Here is a 24,534-nt window from a genome sequence, read left to right on the forward strand (position 1 = left end):
TAATAAGATGCCTCCATCTGTAGCTGTACAATTACCAGTTGGCCCCTAATGATGGAATAAATAGGGGGAAATACAAGAAACGCTATGTGTAACATGGCAGGCAGCTTTTAGTTCCGCGTCTCTGTATTGTCACTCTGAAAATGTCATTAAGTGTCCTCAGATGGCAAAGGCAGATGTTCCTGCAATCACCGCAGTTCACCCAATTCATTAGCCTCCAGATACCTAGCACTGATCTCAAAAACCTACCGTTCTGCTCCGAGTAATGAAAGTGGCAATAAATGGAGAGCTTTGTGGGGAGCGGGAGAGAGTGAAAAAAGAAAGGGCATGCATCTATCAATTAAATGACAGGGGCAGAGAGTGTGCTGTGAATTAAGAGAATCCAATGGCCTATTTTTCCTCTCTCATTGGAAATCATCAACACTAAATACAGCAATAGTAGATAAAAAAGGGAAATCCAATAAAGCATAAAATGGATGAAAAACACAGCCACTGGCTGTCACAAAAGTTTACAGTGGGTTTGTCGTCAGAAATACTCTGCACTTCTCCAAAATGGAGTCTATCTGTTATAAATTGCTTCGACTTGCTGTGCAGAACCTTTCATCAAATAAATGCTATTTTAAAATTAAACTGCTTTCTTTATAGTCCTGAATATTATGAGCACACAGCACCTTCCACAACGTCCAACTGCAATTCTGAGACATGAAACATTTCTGACAGTTATTTTGACGACGTTTTGAAAGGAAGGTAAGAAGTGGGTGGGTGGGCTGAATGACGATGTTGTTAGCGATGCCAGCGCTCTTTTCCGTCCTTCCCTCAAGCTTTTTTTTGTCTTTAACGGCTCAATGGCCCTCAAAGATGATACCCCAGGCAAGCTCCAACTGTTTCCTGTCTCTTTCTTTCTGAGACTTAAAAAGAAAAAAGATGATCAGACTCAAATTATCTGCCACTTTTTAAATTTAGCCCAAGATAAAGCACATGCATATTGAGAGATCTACTTGAATAGAAAATAAAATCCAATTTAGGAATCTTCATGGATGTGAGGTTTTAATACCAAAGTCTTTGAATTTGGTCATTCTAGGACAATATTGTGTTATTTGCAGACATTATTACTAAGCAAAACTGTTTCTATGGTCAAACATTATTTCTGTACTTAGTTGTTCAATGATATAGGGCTTGGGTGCACAATTCAAGATATGACATTGTGATATGCTAAAAGTTTTAGCAAGAAAGTGTGTTATTCTTTAAAGTTATTCACTGCTATCATAGGATCAGAAATCAATAATGTATCCCATGACTCTGCTGAAAAGAACAACAAGATATTTGTCAAGTGAAGGCAGCAGTTATTTGTCTTTGTTACCTCTCTTCTATGGTGCAACAAAGTAGCTTTGAATTCATTACTGCAACCATGGTAGGAAAAAGCTTGGCAAGTCACATGGCTTTGTTTGCTAAAACAAATGGGCAGAGAAGCAAGGGATGTATCCATGGCGCCAACAAAAATCAATTCATCAGATGACACAAACTTGTTTAACAAGAGGCTCAGCATGTCAGTAATGGGAAACACTAGATCTCCAAATGTAACCAACTAAGACAACCTGAATTAAAATATAAAAAAAGTTATGGTTGAGCTACTCTCTCTTCCCTTCACTCATACACATGAAAGCAGGCAGGCAGGAGTAGGCCGAGAACAGCATGAGATGTTGTTTTGTACAATGTATATCTAATTGGCTGACCACCAACAGTTATAGCCGAATTTAAATGTAACACAACATTCTGCACTCTTTCCAACTTCTCGACCCTAACGGCCACATCCCTGGAGCCCTGTGGAGGCGGGGCAAGTGCCGGGTCTACCTGAAGCGAGAAGAGGCCACACTCAACCGTTATCAATCTGTCAATCAGGCAGGAGCTGTCGGAACGCATTTCTGAGCATCAATCCCCCGCTACCTCTCCTGCAGAATTTGGCTTCAGAACAGTTTCAAACTGCCAATGTTATGTCCATGCAATTAGACTGAGGGAGAGGTAATGGTGTCGCCCTGCTCCAGGTGTGTGGATGCATCTGGTCAGGCAGAGGAGAGGGGGTTTGACTGGATGCAAGTTCCCAGAAGTGCACTAAGCCATGGACAAGTCAAGGATACATATGTGTTTTGCCTTTTTGAGTTGTTTGAGATTTTAAATTCACAGCTTTGTCACGGGCTTAGGTCACATTATTGTCCTGTTTGTGTGCTTGTAGAATATTGTTATAAGTTTGGAAACTACAATCCCTTCAAAGTCTTTTAAATTGTATTTCATCCTTTTAGAAACATTATACTCTCCTTATAAAAATTCAGTCTTTGTGCTTAAATTAATAACTGTAGGTGCGCTAAATGTCAAAAGCGGTTTATCTCAAGTTATTACGTTTCTATTAAATGCTTTTGTCTGAATTTCTGAATCCATCAGTAGGAACAGCGCTAACTAAGAAATGAAGCTCTGCGAGGATCAGATCCCTTCTTCTAGAAGAATCAAAGAGGTGCATCATAATGGCAACTTAGTCTTGGATACAAAGCACTGGGGGACTTGCTTCCACGCAGAAAGAGAGGGTACATTGATCTGAGCAAAGTGGTGTGATAAGTAGGGAAATTAGGTTTTAATTTACATAGACAATGTGGGGAAATATGGCTATCGCCCACAGGCTTGCCAAGAGCTTTTCTTAATTGATTTGGGAATTGTATTGTCTCACGGCGCATAATTCTCCATAAAGAGTTTACATGTCGCCTTCCCAGGCTGCTCGGTTTGTTTTTGTTTTGATCATTGAAGTCGCAATCCACACTTTTGACCATGGAAATAGGATGACGATGGTACTCCACTTTGTATTGCAAGTTAGAATAATGCTCTGATTATCATATTTGGGATATATCTTTCAATAATATGTATAGATCACTGAGTAATTATTGAACATATAGACCAGTTTAAATGAGTGTCTTAGGTTGTGTATTGTGTGCCTAAAAGAAGAGTCTAGTCATCTTTTAGATTTCTGTAGAAGAGAGTGGATTCCGATTTGTGTTACTTTTTAATACAGTAAGAATGAACGTTTTTGCTGATTCCAACATATATCTCAGTGGTTGGACTTAATTCAGCGCTTCCTGGTAAGATGCCTTGAGTCACCATGAGATGAAAAACAATTTTTCCATTTAGTATGCTAATTTTCCATGTAAAAAAACGTTTACATTACATTAAACGCCCCCAAAAGTGCACTTGTGGTTTTGAATCAAAATCCAATTTGAATACCAATTCAGTTCTTTTATAAGAGTGCATCTCATTGTATGCGGAACCTTTAACCCTCCTTCCCATAACAATATTTTCGTCTTCCTAACTGACATTGCTTGAGATTATAATACTGGATGAAGTTCTGCCATAATATTATATGAAGATATAATACATAACATTTATTAGGAAGCTCCCCAGTTCCTGTATTGTGACACATAAAGTATTTGTAGTTTTTTGATGTTGGCTGTGCCCTTGATTTGTTTTTTCCTTTCTTCATTTGACCTAAGAATGTACTGAAAACACAGTTCCTCTTTTAAAGAGTGTGTGCCATCACCAATTTAGCTTCTCGCAGCCCATTTAATATCGCCTCCATTTAGGTCATAGCAGATGTCATTGACTAAATGTAGACCAAAGCTATTCTTGGTTGTTACAAATGACTCTGCAAAGCAACAGTGACTAAAGACAGATGGATCTGACGCTTCTGAGGGGTAAAGGACTCTGAAAAAATGCAAGCACTCTGATGGAAAAATAAATAAATATTTTGTCCTCCCCCTTTGTGAAATCTTGCAAATATGCTTTGGCTAACAGCCGCTCTTGACAGCTCCCAGTGCAGATGCAGGAATGACAGGTGTTAAATAGCTAGGTCCCGTTTTCTATTGTTGTGCATCTGCGCCTGACTTGCAGCCATCGAATTATGCGATGAACTGCTGACCCTCTGGCTCGTGCACCCCGAAGAGGAAAGCACTTCCCCCCCCCCCCCGCCCCCGGCCCTGTGCACACGGCTCCAGCTCAGAAAAAGAACTGTTGTCTGCAGGCCAAGTGATAAGCCTTCCTCTCCGCCTGTCTGCTCTTTTTTCTTATTCTTTCCCGGGCTCCTCCTCTCTCCCCCTCTGCCTCCATCGCTTTCACTTTCTCTAAATCATCTCTTGGTTCTCAGTGTCTAAATATTCCCCTCCCCAGTCACTGCTACAGACTGCAACGGACATTGGACATCAGCAGGGTTGTGTTCTACCCTTGTCCTATTTGTTTTGTGCTGACAAAAGCCACCACACAAATGGATGACCTTCGTGTCTTCACCCTCACCTGACTCCAAAAGTCCTGACTATGGGCAAACCACTCCATCAAGCTGCCCTCTTTGCCAACATGAACAGCTGATTCTAGGAGTTATAATTCTAGCTGCGACCTTGATAGAAACTATGGAGGTCATCAATGCAGCTCCACCTCTGCTCGATCTCTCCCTCCACTTTAATCCATGTCAAAGGCTCTAAAACCAAAGTCGTCAAACGTTAGGTCAATGAGTCACGTAGTTTGCCTTTTGCAGTTTACGATTGAACACAGAATTGGTTCAAACAAACCTGAAGCTGCCCACTGGGGTTGATGATTTATGTGATAGTGGCTGGACATTTAGCTCTGTGGGGGTCTTTGCATCATAAATTACTTTTAAGTCCCACACAAATGGCATCATATCTTTTCACTGGACCACACACTCTGTTGATGATCACACATGAACCCTTGAAACCATGCATTTACTAGATACAAACAACCACAACAGCTGAATGATTTTATAATAAAAACATAGTAGTTTGAAGAAAAGGAATAATTTCATATATCTTTCAGAATAAAAAGTCATTTCTAGTATCTCTATCAACCATCTAATTCCCAGTGAATAATCTGGCTCACTCAGAGCCTCAACACTGTGAATCATGGTTGAGTTGAGGACTGTGGAGCAGCTTTACTTGTCAGACTCTTGAGCTATTTTATACCCTCCTTACCACACACAGGAAGCAGAAATGGATTTGTGTGTGTGCACTACTATGCATCACTTCTGGGTGTGTGTGTGTGAGTCACTGTGGACACATGCCTTGCATAATAGATTCACTATAGAACTGACTGTGGTTACCGATCAACTATGTAACTATGTTGGCTCTATTGAATATATTGCGTCGTGTCATTTTGTGTGAGTGATGAAAGCACGACTTACTTTTAAGTCATTCAATAAAACCATATTATTTCAATCAATCTTAAAGTGTATGACCTCACAGAGTTTTACGCTTCAATGGCCAGGGTCAAGGTGACCACCACTTAAATCAATGGGATCTGTCTGGCTTTCTGTGTTGATCCTAATCTTGGAATGAATTCAATAAATCATGCATTGGACCTGTGATAATGCTGCAATTAGGGGATGAATTATTGCCGTGAAGATTACCCTATATTCTGTTGGTCTTTAGTAAACAGTGTATCTACTAATGCCTTAAATTAAACAAACTGCACAGTAAAATCTTAAGTTGCTGCAATTTACAATTATTTCTGTTACAAATTCATCCCCAGGTTGCACTACAAAATACACTTGTATATTGAAATGGTTGGCACGACACGTCACAATGTTGAACACAAAGAAAACAGTCCAGCAGGTTATTAACCTTGGGAATTTGCTAATGCATGTTCATCTGTGAATTCATCAGTAAATCTCCAATCTGCTTTTTGCATAATCATAATTAGGATTTTTTCTCTCTAATCAGAACCTGCAGCTCACGGTCCGCATCAACCCGCAGTCCCATCCTCAGTTAATATCCTTGAGAATAACAGCGGACCCAAAGGTCTAATTATAATTTTCACCCTCGTAGACCTTGCTATATCGCCTACTTTGCATAAAAGTCAGGAATCTTGGGCTTCATCATCTTGGCCATAAACTGCCAATTGCACAGGTGACTGCGCAGATGACAAAAAATATAAATCATCCAAACAGTTTGTTGACATGTTTTTTCCCCTTCTGCTCTTAGCTGTGAGTCTGAATAATTATCCTGTCCTCTCTGCTGTGCCTCTTTCATCTTGCCCTGCCCTGCGTTAGATGGTTGTCGTGTTATTGACAATGACAGTGGTGGCAGCCATCCATGCTGTGCAACTGGCAGAGTGTGAGCTGCAAGAGCAGGGAAAAAGAAATGGGGGGGGGGGGGAATTTCCCAAAAGCATGGGAGAGCTGTCTTTGAAAGCACTCATCAGGTGTTTTTTTCATATTTTAGACCCCACAGTGTAAAGGTGCTGCGCTTTACCAAGAATCACAGTGACCGTAGTGAAACATGTACAAACATTGTAACAAAGGTCACTTGTAAGCTGAGCAAAATGTGGAAACCCAACCACCGCTGAATACTTACTGGAGGTATAACTCATTATCATGACCAACTTATTCACCTGTAGCCTTAACATTTGCACCGACAACATTAACTGACATTAAACTAGCCTTTCCTGGATCCTCCAATGAAACTACCAACTAGCCACATAGCCAAAAGGGTCAAATCAATGATGCACAGAAGCACTGAAATGAGGGAACCTACAATAATTGAACACAGACTTCTAATCTCAGTTAGCAACGTTTTCTACAACAAGCTTATTAGTTGAACTTGAATGCATCTCGTGTGTCACAATGTTTGACTTGACTCGCATTTCAATGACAATGTTTAAAATTGGTGATCCATTGGTTTATTAGAGCCCCTGATGACTCTTAAAATGATTCACTGTTTTCTGATGATGAATAGCTTTGCAGTACCCAGGTAGCCATGTTTCTTTAGAGCAAAGATATTCTAACCCAAACTGTACCTGACTTGAGATCCATATTCTTATTTTAGTTTGTAGCAGTCTCATTCATTTTGAAATGTAATTGTTCATGAATAAGTTTTAAAAAAGAACTGATTCGTCTAATGTTACAGTTCTCTTCAGACCCTCGATGCAGATTAACTACGACACCTTGGGCCAACCGCAGACACTCTGCTTCGATATTCAGACGGACAGGTTCCTCATAAAATGAAGTAATTAAAGACATTTAAATGTTAAATAGATCTCAGTCTAGTTGGCATTCATTCAGGTCCAAGTCAGAGAATCTTCTGTTTTACCATTTCTAGTCCTGTTACAAAGTGCATTACCTTTATATTAGCCTATTATCCTCTCCAGTAATCTGTGATTTCCGGTCAGAAAAGTTAGTGGACTTTCTGCCACTCATTTTCTGCTCAAAGTCAGTGTTGTAATCATGACAACCTAAACCAAAGGAAACCAGAATGTATCAAGGCCGAGACAAGTCGAAGAAAAATATCGATTAATACCAAGTTAAAATCTAGAACAGAGGTCTTATTTACAGTTTAACCGTTTGCTTATTGGTTGTCTTAATAGTATCTTCTAATACAAAAGTTTTTGTGTGTAAAATCACTGCAGTCTACATGACCGCGTCTCCAGTGCAATCTGTTCGCAACACACTCTGCTTTCTCCTGTCACAACTTCTCTACTTGCACAGATTGTGTAAATTAGCAAAGTCTGGAAATAAAACCAGTGACGGCTCTCGCACCATCATTACACTCCTTATCCTCATTATACGGTAAGCCCCAGTGCCAAGTTCTCCATAACATAGCTTAAATTAATAAATATATGGTGTTCACCTATCAAAATGTGTTTTCAAATGATAGCCCTCGGTAGGAGGTATCACTCATTTGTGTGACCATGTTGGTAAGTTGTGAAGCAATCCGTTTGATTGCTGTAAACATATAAATACTGCAGTGACACGTTTAATGTGTAATGCTGTATAATGTTGAATGGAAAGACTAGGCAGGAACGAATGTTTAGGGACAACCTCAGCCATCAGCATGGTGATTTATTTGCCAGAAGGAAAAAAATGGTCTTTCTATGGTAGTCGATGGGATTTACTGTAAATAATATAAACTTGTGTTATATAATAATCAACCTTAAAGTTCACCTATTATGCAAAATCCACTTTTTCATGTCTTTTCTACATCAACATGTGTCCCCTCTGTGTAAAGAGATTCTGAACGTTTCCGGAGAAAAGATTCGCTCACTTTTTGTCCTGATCCATTTATATAACAACCTGTCTGAAAATGAGCTGATCAGATTTTGGCCACTTTATGATGTCATAACGATTTTTTGGCTTGAGTAACCATTAGCCAATCACCAACCAAGGTAACCCCCACCACCTTATCACCTGAATCTCCTCCTAGAGCACCATTGTGTTCTTTTTAACCAAATATCTCTCAGAGGGGCGTGGGGAGGGGCTCCTTATTTTCATCTAAAGTAACAGACAGAGAATCAGCACTTTTGAAACAGAGCTGAAACAGAGGGGATTATGGGATTCTGCAATGATCTGTTTGGTGTTTGGAGCCAAACACTTCAGAGATATGTTTTGTATATATCTGAGACCTATAATATATTGATGAAAAACAGTATAATAGGGGACCTTTTAAGATTTGCTCCATTGATCATTTATGGTTGAATGTGTCAAGGACGGGATGTGACGCTGATCCACGTAGTCTTGTTGTGGTTATTTAACATCTTGCCAAGGACAACAGTTGAAAATTAGCCTGCTGGCTAATACTGGCTCATTTACAGCAATGTGGATTAATGTGCACTGTCCTTTAAATAAATAAATAAACAAACAAACAAAGGTGCACTGGCAGGCGTACACAAGGTTTTATAAATCAGAATATCTTTTGGCTTTCTTTCCTTTCCTCATTTGTACGTTAGGTGTTAAAACATTAAGAGAACATATTGGCTTTCTTCCGTGAGCAATTTTTAAGATCAAATTCAATTTTTGTTGCCGAACAGACTTCAAAAAATGTTAACCACTCGATAGTAATTATTTTCTGAGCACCTGTTGCAAATTGGAACTGTAAAAAAAATCACATCTGCTCTGATTTGTGCCAGTAAAATAAAACGTGAAGAATGATGAGATTATTCTTGAGTTCATTTTACTATATTTTGAACATTGTATAATTAACTTAGCAAATTGTTTCAGGAGCCACATTTAGAGATTAAGAAAAAATAAAAGCTGTGAAAGTATCCATCTGGTTACCATCAATAAAACTATAACCATCACATTGCCAAAGACATGGTGTTGACATTTGGAAAGTAACAACAATTTAGTAGCAATGCATTTCAGATCATTTAATAAACTTTTTATAAACACGATTTTAAGATTTGTATTAGCATTTTTTGCTGTCTGAACTCCAATGCAATCAATAAAAGAAGTCTAAGTGGAGAAGACGGGACGACCTAGCTGATGTTGTGCCAAAATGTGCAGACTTGAAAAATGTGTTTTCCAAGGCAGCGTGTCCTTATTTTGTCCTCTGTGTTTGTGAGGTGGTTGTTGTTTCTTCAGGACATAATGAAATTGTGCTTGGGGAAATGTGCTTAGTAATTATTTACCACAATCTAAACTACTGTATACATAATCTCATCTAAATGGTTAAAGTGTCAAACTACAAGTCAGACTAAATGTGCAATGGCTTATTTCTTATAATTGTTGACACAATAAAAGTGGAACCTTTAGTTGGAATACTGTAACATTTCCTCTTAACAAAATGCTATAAACATTGTTTTACTACCCTTTTAGTTTTCTACAACACATTATCAAGTCAAGTAGCCAACATCATCATATTGTTCAAAAACTTTCCTCAAAAGATGGAAGAAAAAATACTAAAAGCATGCTTCAAATATAAGAAACCTTCACAATATTCATTATTCTAAGAACCAACTTGTGAGGTACCTGTGAACATCTGCTCAACATTATATGTTTATGTGCATTTGTTAAGGCCAGAGGATACAAACACTTGCTCACGTGCTATCTCGGTTCAGCTATTCCTGCTGGTTAAAACTGAACAATCTTATTTGAAACTGGGTTGATTTATGATGCATCACAGGCTATGGCTAAAAATAAAAGGCAGGACAAAAAAAGCTGCCTGATGATCCCTCAGTATAACGCTCTTCCAAAGATTGGAGCTGGATTAGGCTGATACACTGTTGAGTGCAGTGGCCCACATTGCCCTGAGCACTTTCACAGGCAGTGGAAATGAAGTTAAAAACAAAAGATCTTTTCACATTAATAATTTGTATTTCTCATTATTCCTTACTTGAATTTGTACTCTTAAAACGTTTGTTCCACACCAGGTGGAAGAGAGAGTCTTGCGTCCTAATAGAGAGCACGCTGTCTCTCTGCGTACAGTATGCTTTGACACAATGAAATGATGTAGCTATTCTCGGAGGCTGCTTGTGCACTTCGATGGATGCCATTTTTCACACCATTAACTACAGCCTACTGGTTTTATTCACAGCACAGAGATGGGCCAACACAATCCGAAACACGCCCACGAACGAGCACAATTGCAACAATTGATCTAAGCTGTTCCACCCAGTCTGTCGCAATTCTGTGCAGCAGGAGAAACCATTATCTCCATCCGCCCTTCATCTCTTTCTCTCCTTTTCTCTCTCCATCTCACTTGGACACATTTTGTTTTTCTTGTCCCTGTCTTTAACTCCCCTTTTCATCCTATTCAGCTCCATCCTCGCCTAGGGACATGTAAAAGGGTTTGTGGCTGAATCACAAAATACAAACATGCAAGGTTTAAAAAAAGAAAAAAGTAAAAATAAGTCACCGCTTTATCCGTTACTCGCCCACAGTATGCGTGTTATTTGATACAAATCAATGAGCAAGATGAGTGCAATTTTTGGAGTGTTTACCTCAGCAGATGTATAACCTAAAGCCCTCATTACAGCGTATGCGGAGTTCGCATAGGGAGGCCGAGCTCAAAGGGCCAGCTAATCCACTGGGTCTTACAGGCATGATGGGCTAGTCAATATGCTGGGCCTGCATCCTGAAGGAGCTGGAGCCCCACAGCAGAGCTAGGTGGAAGAGGCTCAGGGGAATGCTTTGCGTGGCGCCGTTTTTATTCTCTTTACAGCTCTCAAGGTTAGATGCCGCTAAAGTCTTAACCCGTTTTTTTACTGCTACCCCCCCCCCCCCCTCCCCCCCCTTTGATTCTGCTCTCCTTTCACTCCTTAATACTGCTTACGTTTAATGTAATCCGAGGGCGTTGTATGCCGTAGTGGCTTCTAATGCAAATTCCTGATTTTGGGCTGTATATTTTAATTGATTTCATTACAATTTAGTAACATATGAGCATCTAGGAAATGTAAATCTGGAATTGATTCATTTGCCAGTAGAGATGTCCCAAGTGGAGCCGATCACGTGATTTTCAAAAGATCGGAATCGGGAGAAAAAAATCGGGGATCGGGAATTATTATTATTATTATTATTATTTTTTTTTTTTATAAAATATTATTTTTTTATTTAATGTTACAAAACAAAAATGACCATGTTCACATCTTAAAGTCATCCTGAGGCCTTAGTTTTGGTTTAAAATTACACAACATCATGTATGTGTTGCTTCTTTTGGGCTTGTTTTCAAAGACCTGGTTGCTTATTTCTCTCAAATCTGGCAACAGAGTGGGCGCAGTGTCTAATAGTAGCAGTAAGCTAACAAGAGGCTACGTTCAGCTGGTGACTCGGGAGTCGGGACAGAGAAAATGTCAGGAGTTTGGAAGTATTATAAAATTGAAAGTGAAGGCAGTGTAACAGCCAGATGCAATGTTTGCAAGGCGGAGGTTCCGCGTGGTGGAAAGAACAGAGCTACGTTCAACACGACCAATCTAATACAAACACCAACAACAACACGACGAGTACACAGCGGCCACTCAGGTAACGGCACTGAAACAACCGACACTTTCAGAGACTTTTAAAAAGGAAAGAGAAACTGCCCCAGAACAGTGAAAAGGCCAAAAAAATAACAGCCAAGATAGCTGAATTCATCGCGTTGGATGACCAGCCGTTATCTGTTACCTTTTTTTTCTCTTAATGCATTGCATAAAGACCGGATCGGGAAAAATCGGTATCGGCAGATTGTCAAAATCAAATGATCGGATCGGGAGCAAAAAAAGGTGATCGGGACATCCCTATTTGCCAGCTATTCTTGGTAAAATCATCAAATAAATGGAAAATATGTTTATTATCACCTCCCTTATCACCTGTTAAGTCATGGGCCATATTTGTTATCAAATTGTAGTTATTCAATGGGGTCACCATGGTAGTTTTGTACAAGCAGACATGAGCATGCCGTGCTCAGGTCGGAATCCATTTAAAATCAGTTCAACCAGGACATGATCTGACATTTTCACTTCAAATCCCGAAGCAGTATTTCATCAGTCCTGAGAATAATTGAGCCTCTGATTCATTCCAAGTGGTTTTATGTGGAGCTCAGCTCAAGGCTGAAACACAGGTGTTGAGATGGCAGGGTGTTTTATGTTCAGCAAAGAATAGATAAGGCTTGAGGTACCTTGTTCTTGTTGTTTTCCTGAGTAAAGAGAACTGCGCTGGAGGCATGTTTAATTTAAGAATTTAATTTCCACACACAAAAGAGGTCTGACAAGGAAGAACACATTGACAGACACGGCAAGCGGGTACTTGTCATTTCTTCCAAATGGTTTTTAATGAGAAGAAACCCTTTGGCCCAGGTATGTCAGGTTGAAGAGTACTTTCCTGTGTGAGTGGTTAAGCTTTCACTATTGCCTACAGAGCGTTGTTTGCCTGCTAGGACAGCTGGTGGACATGTTCACAGGTCGTATACTGGGCCAAGCCTGCCTCAATCAGAAGTAAATGGACTATGTGATGGAGAACAGACTGGGCAGTCGTCAATGGAGACCACTGGGCTGTGGTCAACTGGCCAGTAAACCCACAGTACTCTGTAGCCAAGTCAAAATGGTTGCTTTGTGGGAAATGATCAACCAGGACACAGCTTTGTGACTGATTGTAATTTCTGATTGTAGCCATTCATTTGGACAAACATGGAGCCACAGTCTCCTGCCAATATGTTGTGGTATTCAGCCACATCAAGTCATTTTTAATTGTTAAATTTAACTGGATTTGTATTTACAATGAAATGACTTCAACATGCACATGCACAGAGGAAGAAGTTCTTAGTGAATTAAACTTGTATTCCTCATATTTTTCCCAATTCGTTGTCTATAAAGAGTAATTGTAGTTGTGAACCATGAGAACATTTGCTAAATCCTTGCTATAATTGCCCACGTTAATTATTCTAAAATATTCTATTGTACTACATGCTGCGGCAGTAAGCCATTTCCCCAACAGGAGTTATCAAATGTTCCAATGCCCTTAAACCTTCCGGAAAATATTCCCCAGAAATCAGATCAACTATTTCATTCAATGGAGACTTTGTTTACCAGTGGCCCTTATATTGTTCTACTCCCCAAGTCCTAGTCTTGGTGTTTAGTCCTGGAGTCTCATGGTAAAATGTTGAAGTATTCTTGCTTGGCAGTCTTCTGCTCCCTGCCCTGCTCAGCAGAAGCATCAGCATCAGCAGGGGGAAACACAGTGTGAGGAGAGGATAAGGCCCCTGAAGAAAAGAAAGATAGCCCTTTGATTTTGCCTTTGGCTCCCTTTGGGTTTTGGAACAGATTTGGTTCAGTGCTGAGCGCGGCAGCTCCAGCAGATAAGGGACCGCAGTTCCCTCCTCGATGTGGTGTCATAACTGGTTTCAGTCTAGAGAAAGAGACACCGTTGGCTGGCTGATCTGGGGCCAGCTGTTGGATACCACACCAGGCTTTAACAATGGATTATTTAAACATGGGACAGACATGAAGGAGCACCACATGGTAGCCTTCGAATCATTCGCATAACAGTTTTCTATTTTGGCCAAATGCCTTTATTTACCAACCAATGCTATCATGCTGGTATCTGGTAAAAAGAGGATGAATGGAAATTGAAAGGACAAACCTTTTCTTTAATGTGACTTTAAGGTGTTCCTGCAGATTTAGTCTGAGCTTGTCATGCACAAAGTTGACCGTAGAAACCTAAAAGGCTCTCAATCCTGATGCTACTCTCTGCTGATTTTCAGTAGATGGAACACATTAATGAAACACTTTAAAAAATCCATTATGTAGTTCTAAAACTGCACGGTGGCAAGACTCATTAATAAAGGGTTTAGGACGTTATTCCTAAAAAGCTGACTTTGGGAGGATGCCGTTTTCACCTGACGCCAGTGCTTTCCTGCTGCCTCCCTGCTCTGTCTTCAGTGCTGAGTCTAAACGGTAAGCCAGTCTCCGTTATTACACTGAGCGTCGTGCATGCAACTACAGCTGACTGATGGAGGCCAGTGTCCTGCACATGCTGTACTCTGCTGTTCATAATTGCTCTTTGTCCAGCTTATATCCTCTCCTCTCTTTTGGAGCTTTAATTCCTGAGTCCTGATTGCCTTCCTGTGTTCATTTGTCTTGAGCCGTGCACAGACGTGCAGCATCGTCTGCTCGTGGTATGATTCTGCATAATAACTACATCCACATAATAACAGTCCATCATCCCCGTTTGGTTTCCGTATAAAGACGTGTAGCTCACTGCCAAACCCCTTCCCCCAAGTGCCGCTACATCTTCTCCCCGGTCTCTCTCTATTTTCTTTTTTAACGCTTCATTAAATTCTTTCAATTTACAAGTCTGTATCTCTCTAATAACCAACATGAGTGCACTCCAACATTTGCGTTTCCTTACGTGCCCTTTCTCCCAGAAGGAACAGCTCAACGTCAGACATTTCAGACGGTTCTTTGCATCTCTTTCGTGCAATTTTTGTATTTGTTCTTATCCTCAAACTTCTAAGTCCAAGGTTGAAATGATACCTAAATAAATGATTTCTTCTAGAGTTGCCACTACTGCCGGTGTTATTATTACAAATGGAGTAGTTTATCAGTATATTACCTTCCTACGTCCTTCCGTTTACATCCTTCTCATTTGACCTGTCATGGGGCCTGTAATGGGATTCACACGTGAGGCAGGCTGCATTTGACTGTAATAGGCTTTTGAAGGGAGGTATCTTGGAAAACTATGTGTAGTCCGTGGTCCATTTTTCGTTGACATGTAAAGGAGATTTATGCCCGAGACTGTGCTTGTAGCAAGGACAAGCAACTGTGAAAGCATCACAGTCTTTCAAAAATAAAACGATCTCTCTAATAAAACAGCTTTTATGTTTACATATCTCTTATAGATTATCAGTATATGCACTTTTGTAGAGACAGCTTATATTTTTTATTTTGCTGGCTTGGGGTGGAAGCCACATTGCATGGATGCTAAATGTCTCGATTGTATTCCACAGTAGACCAGCTAATTGAAGTGACCAACACACCATCAGCCAAGGAGAAGGAATTATATATAATTGTACCACATGTTTGAAAGCTAATCATGGTTAATGGATACATGTTAGGTAATTATGTAAATTATATGGAATTTACCTGGATGAATAAAAAAAACATAGTTGCTTAGAGACCAGATGGGTCGATAACACTGAAGAAAAAACTAATAATAAACTCTTAGAAGGTTTGACTGAAAAAGCACAACCCTGACAGATGTACATGGACATTTGTTCGTATAATTTTTTTTAATTTAAGATTCATTATTGCTAATTTCTCAGGCTCCCTGAAAATGACTGTTTGATGAAATCAGACACTGCACTGTCCAAATGACTGAATGCTAGATATTTGCCACATAGGAACAAAAATCCCATTTACCTGACGGTGATTAAAGTGTAATGGTAAGTTCACCACACGGTTTGATTAGACTGCACTAAGTGTGTTGTAGTGATCCAAAGTCAGGATCATTACTTTTGGCAGAGAAGAAAGAAGGACCAATGGATGACCCCTTTTTTTTTTAGCAACCATCTTTTTAAGGAGCCACATTGGGTTAGAATCAGTGGAGTGGAAAGTCTTTGTAATGGGGAAGTTCTTGTTCCTTTCAGCCAAATGTTCTTAATTTATACCATCATGTTCAGTATTTAATCACTTTGCTTATTGGTGCTTGTTAGTATCACTTATCCAAGACCACATTGTGCTGAAGAAACTAGCAATTTTGGATGGATAATTTTTATTTTGAAATCTGCAAAACTACCCTAGTTTGCCTTCTTTGGACTTCTAAGCTACTCAATTTGCAAAATGTATTCAAACAATGTTTCTGTGTCACCTACTTTTTGGATGTGAGATTGCCCTTGGGCCTTTTTAAAATGTTCCTTGGGGCTTGAAATATTTATTCAATTAAAAACTGTTAGATTTTGCTCAACAATTTAGCATTAAGTGATAAAAGGTTTATTCCCGGCACTTTTATCACCTTAAAGAAATCTGTAAGCCTGTGAAGGACAGATTGAAAACCTTTTCAAATCTACACATTTTAATACATGTACAGGACTTAATGTTTAAAATGAATATTGCAATATACAATGCGCAACCTTTGAAGCAATGAGCAATCAGCAAATTAAATGTGGGCAGTTTGACTAATGATGAAATTAGATTTTTTTAACAGCTTTTGACACAATTACACTGCACGTATGTGATCTTGAGCTGTGCAAACAATACTGTGAAGTAAGAATCGTGACAGACCAGTTTCCTAATTTCTGGGCAGCTACGTGCTTTGGAGTGTCAGCTTTAACTCCTCGGAGCACTGCAGTATCTCCAGTTCCCCAAAGACCTTGTGGGTGATAATCAGTCATTACTGCTCCTTCACGGAGTTATTTATTTCACTACATTCACACGGCAATTCATCATTTATTTATATGACAGTTGTTATCTATTATGTTGTTCCTTTCATGTGGCCAACAATGAAGGCTTGTATGGAACATTAGGCTTCCATGCATCTGATGGCGCTGCACTGATTCTTCATCTTCTTTTGATTCCCTGCAATCTCATAGGTCAGTTAATTGCAGGATATTGATACCAGCATTATGACTGCCACTGCAGCTAATATGATTCCTTAGCCATTTCAATATGTGGGATTGTGCTCTCCCAATAAAAAAATGACATTTGAGCCTCTGTGCCGAGCCCTCTCTAATGGGGTCTGGGATAAGAATGGTAATATGCGTTGGAGCTGGCAGAGGCACACGCTGTGTTTTTGTTTATAAATAGCTCCAGCCAACATTATTCCACTTGCAGTTGTCCCATAATCATCAATCACTCGCGCACATGCCGGCTTCTCCTGCTCACCAGAGGGAAGGCGCACTGTGAGCTGTGCCCTTGCACCTCCAACTGTGCAAGTACATAAAGTAGAGCATGGTGAGCGGGACAGAGCTGGGAGTCAGGGAGAAGAGAGAGTGTGGGGGGTTGCGGGGATCCTGTGCGGTGATGGAGTGAGTTATGGCAGCTTCACCCTGGCTGTTCAAAACCCTCCTCCTCCTTCAGGTCATTACATGGGCTAACATCCACCATTTCGCTTTTTCAACACGTTTATAAACACACACACTCCCTCTGCATCCCTGATCAGAAGCAGGTGGGAGGATTATCATGTGATAAGCTCGGAGGATGTGGGATGGGTCAGACACAACTGTTTGCTCTGGTTTCATTTGTCTCTGTCTCTCTATCAGCCATTATCTCTTTCTTTGGAGGAGCTTTGCGTGAAGAGCTCCCAGCTTTGAGGACACTGCAGGGGAAGATCCCAAAGAGATGATGAGGGCCATTTTGTACTCTCACACGCTCATGAACAGATGTACCCTGATTATCAGCCATCACACACATGTTTGTTCAGTCAATTTACTTGTGAGAGCACATTCACACACATTCACGCACGGTATATTTCTTTGCTGATCCTTTTGTCAAACTGTGTACCGTTTATACACACAGAAATCTCCCAGTGTTACCATGGCAGTTGGAAAACTACAGTAGCAATCCAGCTGATCCTTAACAAAACGGTTATATAACTATTGCGGCGCTAAGTCTTGTATCTTATCTAAGCCTTTCTGTGTTTCCTTACAGCCCCGGCTTTGCTGCTTTTCAACAGCTCTTAACATTGACTGTACCTCCCTCAAGACACCACTGAACACATGAAGGACATTTGTAATTGGCGATAAGCATTTGTTTGATTGGAAAAGGAAGACGGACTCGCTGCGGTTTTAATCAACAGTATCCTCCTCCTGTTCCAAAACAAGGGGGAAAAAAAAAGTGAGATCTCATCACTTTCAAATCTTAATCAAAATCTCCATGCTCGGTAAAAAATAATTTTACACTTAATTAAATGCAGCCTACTTGAGAAGCACACCCACCTGGCACCCACGTTCTTTCCCTGCCTCCGTCTCATCCCCCTCCTGTTCTACGCTAAACTCCCCCCCACCCCCCAGGAGCATGATATGTGAAAGCTGAATTTTAAACCTCACCTCCCGGAGTTCCTTGGCCACATCCTTGAGCTCTTTGAGAATGCCGTCCAGCTGGTCGATCACCATCTTCATGTGGCTGCGGATGCGTTCTCTCGGGCTCGGGGTCTCAGAGGTGTCCCGGGCCGGAGCTCTGCTGAGGGACATCCTTTACAGGGCGACGTGGGGCCAGTGGCCAACAGGCTGAGGGCGTGGGGGAGCCGAGTCGGGGTCCATGTCTTTGGCTACAAGGAGCCTCAGTGCTACTGATCCGAACAGGGGCCCCGGCCACGCAGGGAGACCTCAACATCTTAAAAGCACCTGGGCAGCCAAAACACCTTGCCTCGCCCGCACACCAGGCACAGGCTCACACATCCATGCCCTCTTGTAGACACTTCCAAAAATGAAGAGAAAATGAGCATGGGAAAAGTCAAGCGCTGTAAATCCATGGAAAAGAAACAGGCAGAACACATGGGCTGAAGCTCGTACGAAACTCTTACATAATCTTGTTGAGCCAACTCATCTCATGTGTCAGTGTGTACGTTTGAAATTGTTCCCGAGAAGATGCTATTTAAAACGCCCGACTATACAGGGAAGAGACTTTTTCCCCCTTCCACTTGTCCTGTAAAAGCTTTTTTACTTGTGAAACACAGTGACATAATGGCAGGCTAACATACAAAAGTGAAAGCAGAAAATGGGTTCATATTAACCCTTTTTATAGAGAAAGCTATCCAACATAGATAGAAAAATAGAACTCCCAGCAGTGGCTCAGTTTTCAAAATGATCGTGTTCTACATTATTGGTGGCCAGCGGGGACAAGATTTGCCTTCTAAATATAGTCCTTCAGCTACTGTCTGTTATGAGAGAAGGACAGACCCTGTTTGGAAAAAGGGGATATTCCTCTGTGCTGTGCGCCGTTTCCCCCTCCAGGAAAAATGTTAAAGATTCTCAGTAGAAACTCGCATCAGAATAAACTTTGCTTCACATCCATTTTCTTTGCAGGTGATGACTTAATCTGGTTGTCCTTCAATTCTCGTCCATGAAAGGGAGGACGGTAGGTGTGGGTCTTTTTCCACAGAGAGTCCACTCTCCCCCGATAGCAGGGCTTATTCCAGGTGGCGTGGGATCAGAATGAATTGATTTCCAAGCCAGCGGAACGTGACTTGTGATGAGAATTTGTAGAGGGATAACAAAAAATCATGGTGTCCATGAGACGCAGTTACAAGCGGTTCGAATAAGAGCCTTCCCCTGGAATTCGGGTGGCAGCTTGTCTTATGCAACAGCGCTCTCCAAGTCCTCTCAGAAAACACTGACCCACAGCAGTCCACAGGGGTGTGCCCAAAAACCAAGGGAGCAGAAACAGAAAAGGATTCTCTTCTCTCCTTCAGTTGTTGCTAAGGGAACCCGGTCTGCCTCCTTGTGCTGTGATTGGATAATTATTTTACTTCTTATCCGTGTAGTGTATGTTTTTTCTGTGGACTCTTTTCAGAGAGGCAGAGAGCTCAGTGCCATCCAGCAGGAAGAGATAAATCCCATGAAAGCTTCCCTGAGGAGCCCCAGAGAACAAGCGGGGGGAAGAGCTTCTCTCCAAATCCAGGGCGATGCCACTGCCACGGGGTGCGCTGGCCAATCACACATGGCACCTGGACAGACGGGAAGAAAAGCAATCACTTATTCTCTCATGTCTCATCCCCCAATCCTTTCGATTCCTCCCTCTTTCTCGAAGTCATAGCAACATAAGAAAAGCCATAGAGTGAAGAAGACTCCGAGATGGACGGCAATTAACTGCGTTGTCAAAATGTATCTCTAGATTCAGAATCACTTTCTCTCACACACCGGAACACACACCTACTCACCTTTCCTGTGCATCACTTTTGCTGTTGCTATGCCCAGCGCTCACTGTCCACGCACAGCAGGATCATTCAAGCTACACACAACCTGCTGGTTCTTCAGCAGTCCTCTCTGTCGCACACACTAACCTCTTCTCCTCTCGCCCGCCTTGACGTTTTGTCTTCCTCTCATTCCTTTCAATCTCAAACAGACTCTTACTCTTTCTCTCTCTCTCTCTCTCTCACACTCACACACAGCTCTCTCCCTCTCTCCCCTACTTACTGTCTTGACAGAGAGAGAAGCTTCTATCAGCAGGGCTATTTCACTTTGAGGCTGTGGCTCATCAGAGGAGGAGTAGAAGTGGAGGATGAAGCTGTGGAGGAGGAGGAGGCAGGAGGCATGAGATGGGAACGATGAATGGCCCTGATAGCACTCTGAGCAGGGAGAGAGGAGGCTGAAGAGGAGGGCTGAAGATGACTAAGAGCTGGAGCGGCGAGGAGAACACCTGTTTCAGATTGTGATGCCGCCGCGGCCACTACCATCACTCAGATAACTGTGCTGCCGAAAAGCACGCCACCCGTCATCCCCGTCGGCGTTCGCCTGCACCGGGAGGCAGCAGACTGAACTGTGAAAAAGGAGCTGTGTGATTCCTATGACAGCCTCTCCCTCTCTGCCTATCCTCTCTTGTTTCGTCTCTCTCTCTCCCCCCTCTGTCACTCTTGCTCTTTCCCTTTCTCCGTCCCCGTCTCTCTGCCCCTGCGCCCTCACTGTGTCCTCGCTGACTGCCGGATGAAGGGAAGCTGATGCCAGAGTTTATCGTGGGGCTCAGGCTCCTGCCAGCACCACTCGGCTGTTCTGCTCGGCTCTGAGGAGGAGGGGCTGGGTGCTTTAAAGGCACAGTGTATCGCACAGTCCCCTCCTCTCCTGTCCTCTCCTCTCTGCCGGCGCCTACACTCCCCCACTATCTCCTCGCACTGCCTATCTAGCCTTTGTCACAGTTATATCGAGGGTGTTATCTCTCTCTTAAATCAAGATGAAGTCTTCCTCTGCCTTCAGCCAAGCAGTCTCTGGGGAAAGCGTGTCCAAAAACCTCTGGCTGTTACATCATTAATATACAAAGCAGGTTGGTGTTTGATGACCTCATCTGACTGAGAGACAGGAATAGGGAGGGAGGGCCAGCCTGACTTTTCCTCTCCCCCGTCCTCTTCATCAGCATTTTCTTCAACACAACAGCCCTGCATAACCCCACCAGAGGCAATTACCCTAATATGAAATTACTTTTCTAAAGGAGATACTGTAACAGTAAAGCAGATTCATAATGGCAACTTCTTGAGCAATTCACGCCCGATTCCAGGGGGTTTTGGCAGATACAGTAACTGTACTGAACAGCCAGCGGCTCAGTGCATTCCTTAGCATAATTGTAAAGCAAAATGCAGAGTGGATTCAAGTTAGGTGGATCGTCCATGCTCATGAATTTGTTCCGGGGTCCTCTGTGATGTCTACCACTAGCACCACAGACCTTATGCTGGTGCTAATTGGGCGCATAGGCTGCAGTTTAATAAAGTACATTTCTCTCTAACAGAGTTCTACTTTTTCAAAATACAATAAAGAAATGCAAATGTAATATTCCTTTTCTTTATACAGTCACATTGTGTCATGTTAGGACTTGTTTATTATGTGTTAATATTACGTCAGATTCTAAAGCACATCGTGGCTCATTGTGGAGAAAGGGGACTGAAATGGGATCTTGTGCTGCATTTGCACATGGCTGCTGCAGTGGCAAGATGCTTCTCACAAACGGCTCCCTGAGAGAAACAGGTGTCCTTGAGCATGTTTCCTTTGTAGATTCACTGCTTAGTCGCACTGCTCTCCTTCTTAGAACACAGTAACAGCTTGCAGCACAGTTTTTCAAGCCATCATTTAAAAAGAAAAAAACGTATATATCTTGGATATTCGTGGTGTATTTCATGGAGCTCTCCCAAAATAAAGTGTGTACTAAATGACCTCTTAGTGGGAAGGCCCAGGTGTAGAGCACAGATAACTCTGTGGCAGTGAGGCCTTCATTGGTAGAGAATTTGATTATTTCCTCCAGTAAAATATATATGTTATTAATGCTAAGGTCATTCCACCCTGTGAGTTTAACTGGGAATATGGAGCGGGTCCAACTATACGTTATATTTCTGCCTTTGATTTATTGTGCCATGCAGTTTATAGACGTCATTTTTTAATAGCTGGGCACACGTATGTTCAAACGCACCAATGCACAGCAACCCACAAAGCATAAGGACCAAGCTGGGCGATCGCAGGAAAGAAATATATATTTGTAAGTTGGTGCCTTGGCAATAAATCCCAAGAGAGATTTTATTTGACGTGTATTGTTTACCTCCCAATAAGCTATCATACTCATATTTATTTGATGCAGCAGGGATCAACGGTCTTTATTATTGTTCTTTTTTTGGCAACCTTCCGCGCAGTTTCTCGCTTCACAGCCACTGATGCAAGATGTGCACAGGATTTATTTTTTATAATAAAGCAAAGAAGGGCGAAAGACAACAATCAATACAGATACTCTATATCCTCCCTCTTTCCTCACTGCACACACTTGTGTCCTTGCAAAGATGGGGAAGATAAATATTGGAGTATTTTTGACTTATTCATGAGCAGGCATACATTGGCAATTATATATAATATAATAGAACATACTTTGCTGTAGAAAACACCAAATAAAATATACATTATGTCTCATGCTATAGAGACAAAAAAGTGCTTTGCAATTGGGTGCTCAGCCTCAAAAATACAAGTCAGTCATGATGAGGTGAACACCATTGAGCCTGCTAATACATTCCAACACCTCTGGAATTCCCCTACTCTATTGAGATTCGCTGTTTGTTTATTGGCATTGAAAATGAATAGTGGTGAGCTATGGGCCTTCATGTAATGCCTGACCTTAGCATAGTCCAGATGCTAGAAATGCTACTTGTTAAGAGCTATGTTAGTCTGTCCTAGAAAGGAAAAGCAAGGCTCGATGGTTTTGCTGGTTTCTAGCGCTACGCTAAGCTACATATCTAGTGGCAGTGGTTCTTTGTTTACTGTAAGAGTTATATCAGTAATCAAAGTTGTCTATAATTATGTTTGAAAGCAAGTTCATTTTTAATATTTGCTGGCTAGGCGTCGTATTCCCAGCTACAAGTTTGAAAACACAATTTCAAGGACAACAAAAAAAAACAATATCAAAAGCAAAAGTTTGTAGAGATATGAGCGATCCTGTTGTGAGGATTATTTTCTATAGGTACACTTCTTGTAAAAAGCAACTTTTCATTTAATTGTGAAAGATTCTGTGTGGGATCATATTCCCTCTACTCCCTCTACGAAGAGTAGCACTCCTCCTCAAGCAATACATCACCATTTCCTCTTCACTAATTAGCTCTCATTCAGTCCTCAATACCCTCGATTCCCCTCACCGCTCTAAAAGCTGCAAACACACGCTTTCTCCTGTCTTCTACAAGGGATTCTGCCCGTGTGTGCCTAAAAGCAAAAGCATGTGACCAACAGTTCTTGTTCATTCTTTTGCACCCGTCCTCAAACTTCAAGGTGGAAATAATTTGCATAAATCTCTGACACTCATCCTCATCATGTGCATAATTGATATATCTTTTATATCAAACCTATAACTGTCCATATCTAACTGGCAAGAGCTGAGTAACTGTCTGTGTTTGAAGGTGACTCATGGGGACATGTCACAAAAAATGATTTGATGGAGTAGATGCTGGTTTTGCAAAGTTTTCAAATCAATCCACCTATGCAGAAATATGTAGACACTATAACATTAGATGCCTGTTTTTTTAATAGCATAAGGCTATGTTGTTTAGTCTTCAAACATGGTATTATCCCAGCAGCACAAAAACTATGTAAAATAGTAGAAACCCAACATCCTTGCTACCATGGAAATCTAATCAGCTAATACATTGTGGGAGGATTGTCTTCCTTTGAATTTCAGCCAAAAATATTTGTTATATTTAAAAGTATTTGTTGCCATACAGTATACAACCCTGTGTCCACTTTTGTTAAAACCAATCAATTACAGTTTAAAAAACAGATACATAAACCTTTAATGAATCTACATACATTATGCTTTTCCTCTCCTGGCCATTGTGTGGCACTGTGGTGTAGATGTGACGTGTTACTTTTTTCTCTTCTGACTGAGGACTAAAATGGTGGACAGACACAGAAAAGTTGTTTGTTCTTGGTATTGGACCAATGCGATGAAATATTAATTGTGATGATCATTTACATGATGCAGAATCAAAGGAGGATTAATTGCAGTTTTCAATGCACATTCAACTCATGCTCATAAATAAATAAGCAGATCCTTGGTGGTTTATGTGTTGCATCATTTATTTAAATGTATGTATAGTGGAAATACTTCCACTGATATAATTAACTCTCACTTAGAGGCCAAAGT

The 24,534-nt window shown here is 41.2% G+C and overlaps 1 protein-coding gene across 3 annotated transcripts in view; it reads right to left on the reverse strand.

Annotated features, from left to right (window-relative positions):
* insyn1 (inhibitory synaptic factor 1) overlaps nt 1–20,909 on the reverse strand; it is a 47,626-nt gene extending 26,717 nt beyond the window's left edge. The window contains exons 1-2 of one of the 3 annotated variants that reach the window (XM_034116168.1): nt 20,578–20,909; nt 18,267–19,885 (exon numbers count right to left, since the gene is read on the reverse strand). In XM_034116168.1, the coding sequence (XP_033972059.1) occupies nt 18,267–18,410 (144 nt within the window). In that variant the 5' untranslated portion in view covers nt 18,411–19,885; nt 20,578–20,909. Of the gene's footprint in view, nt 1–18,266; nt 19,886–20,098 lie in introns of all 3 variants that reach the window. The other 2 variants (XM_034116165.1, XM_034116166.1) reach the window with 2 other exon arrangements.
* Between the last annotated feature and the right edge of the window lie 3,625 nt (nt 20,910–24,534).

The sequence above is a fragment of the Trematomus bernacchii genome, unplaced genomic scaffold (assembly GCF_902827165.1).
Source record: "Trematomus bernacchii unplaced genomic scaffold, fTreBer1.1, whole genome shotgun sequence".
Taxonomy (NCBI): Eukaryota; Metazoa; Chordata; class Actinopteri; order Perciformes; family Nototheniidae; genus Trematomus; species Trematomus bernacchii.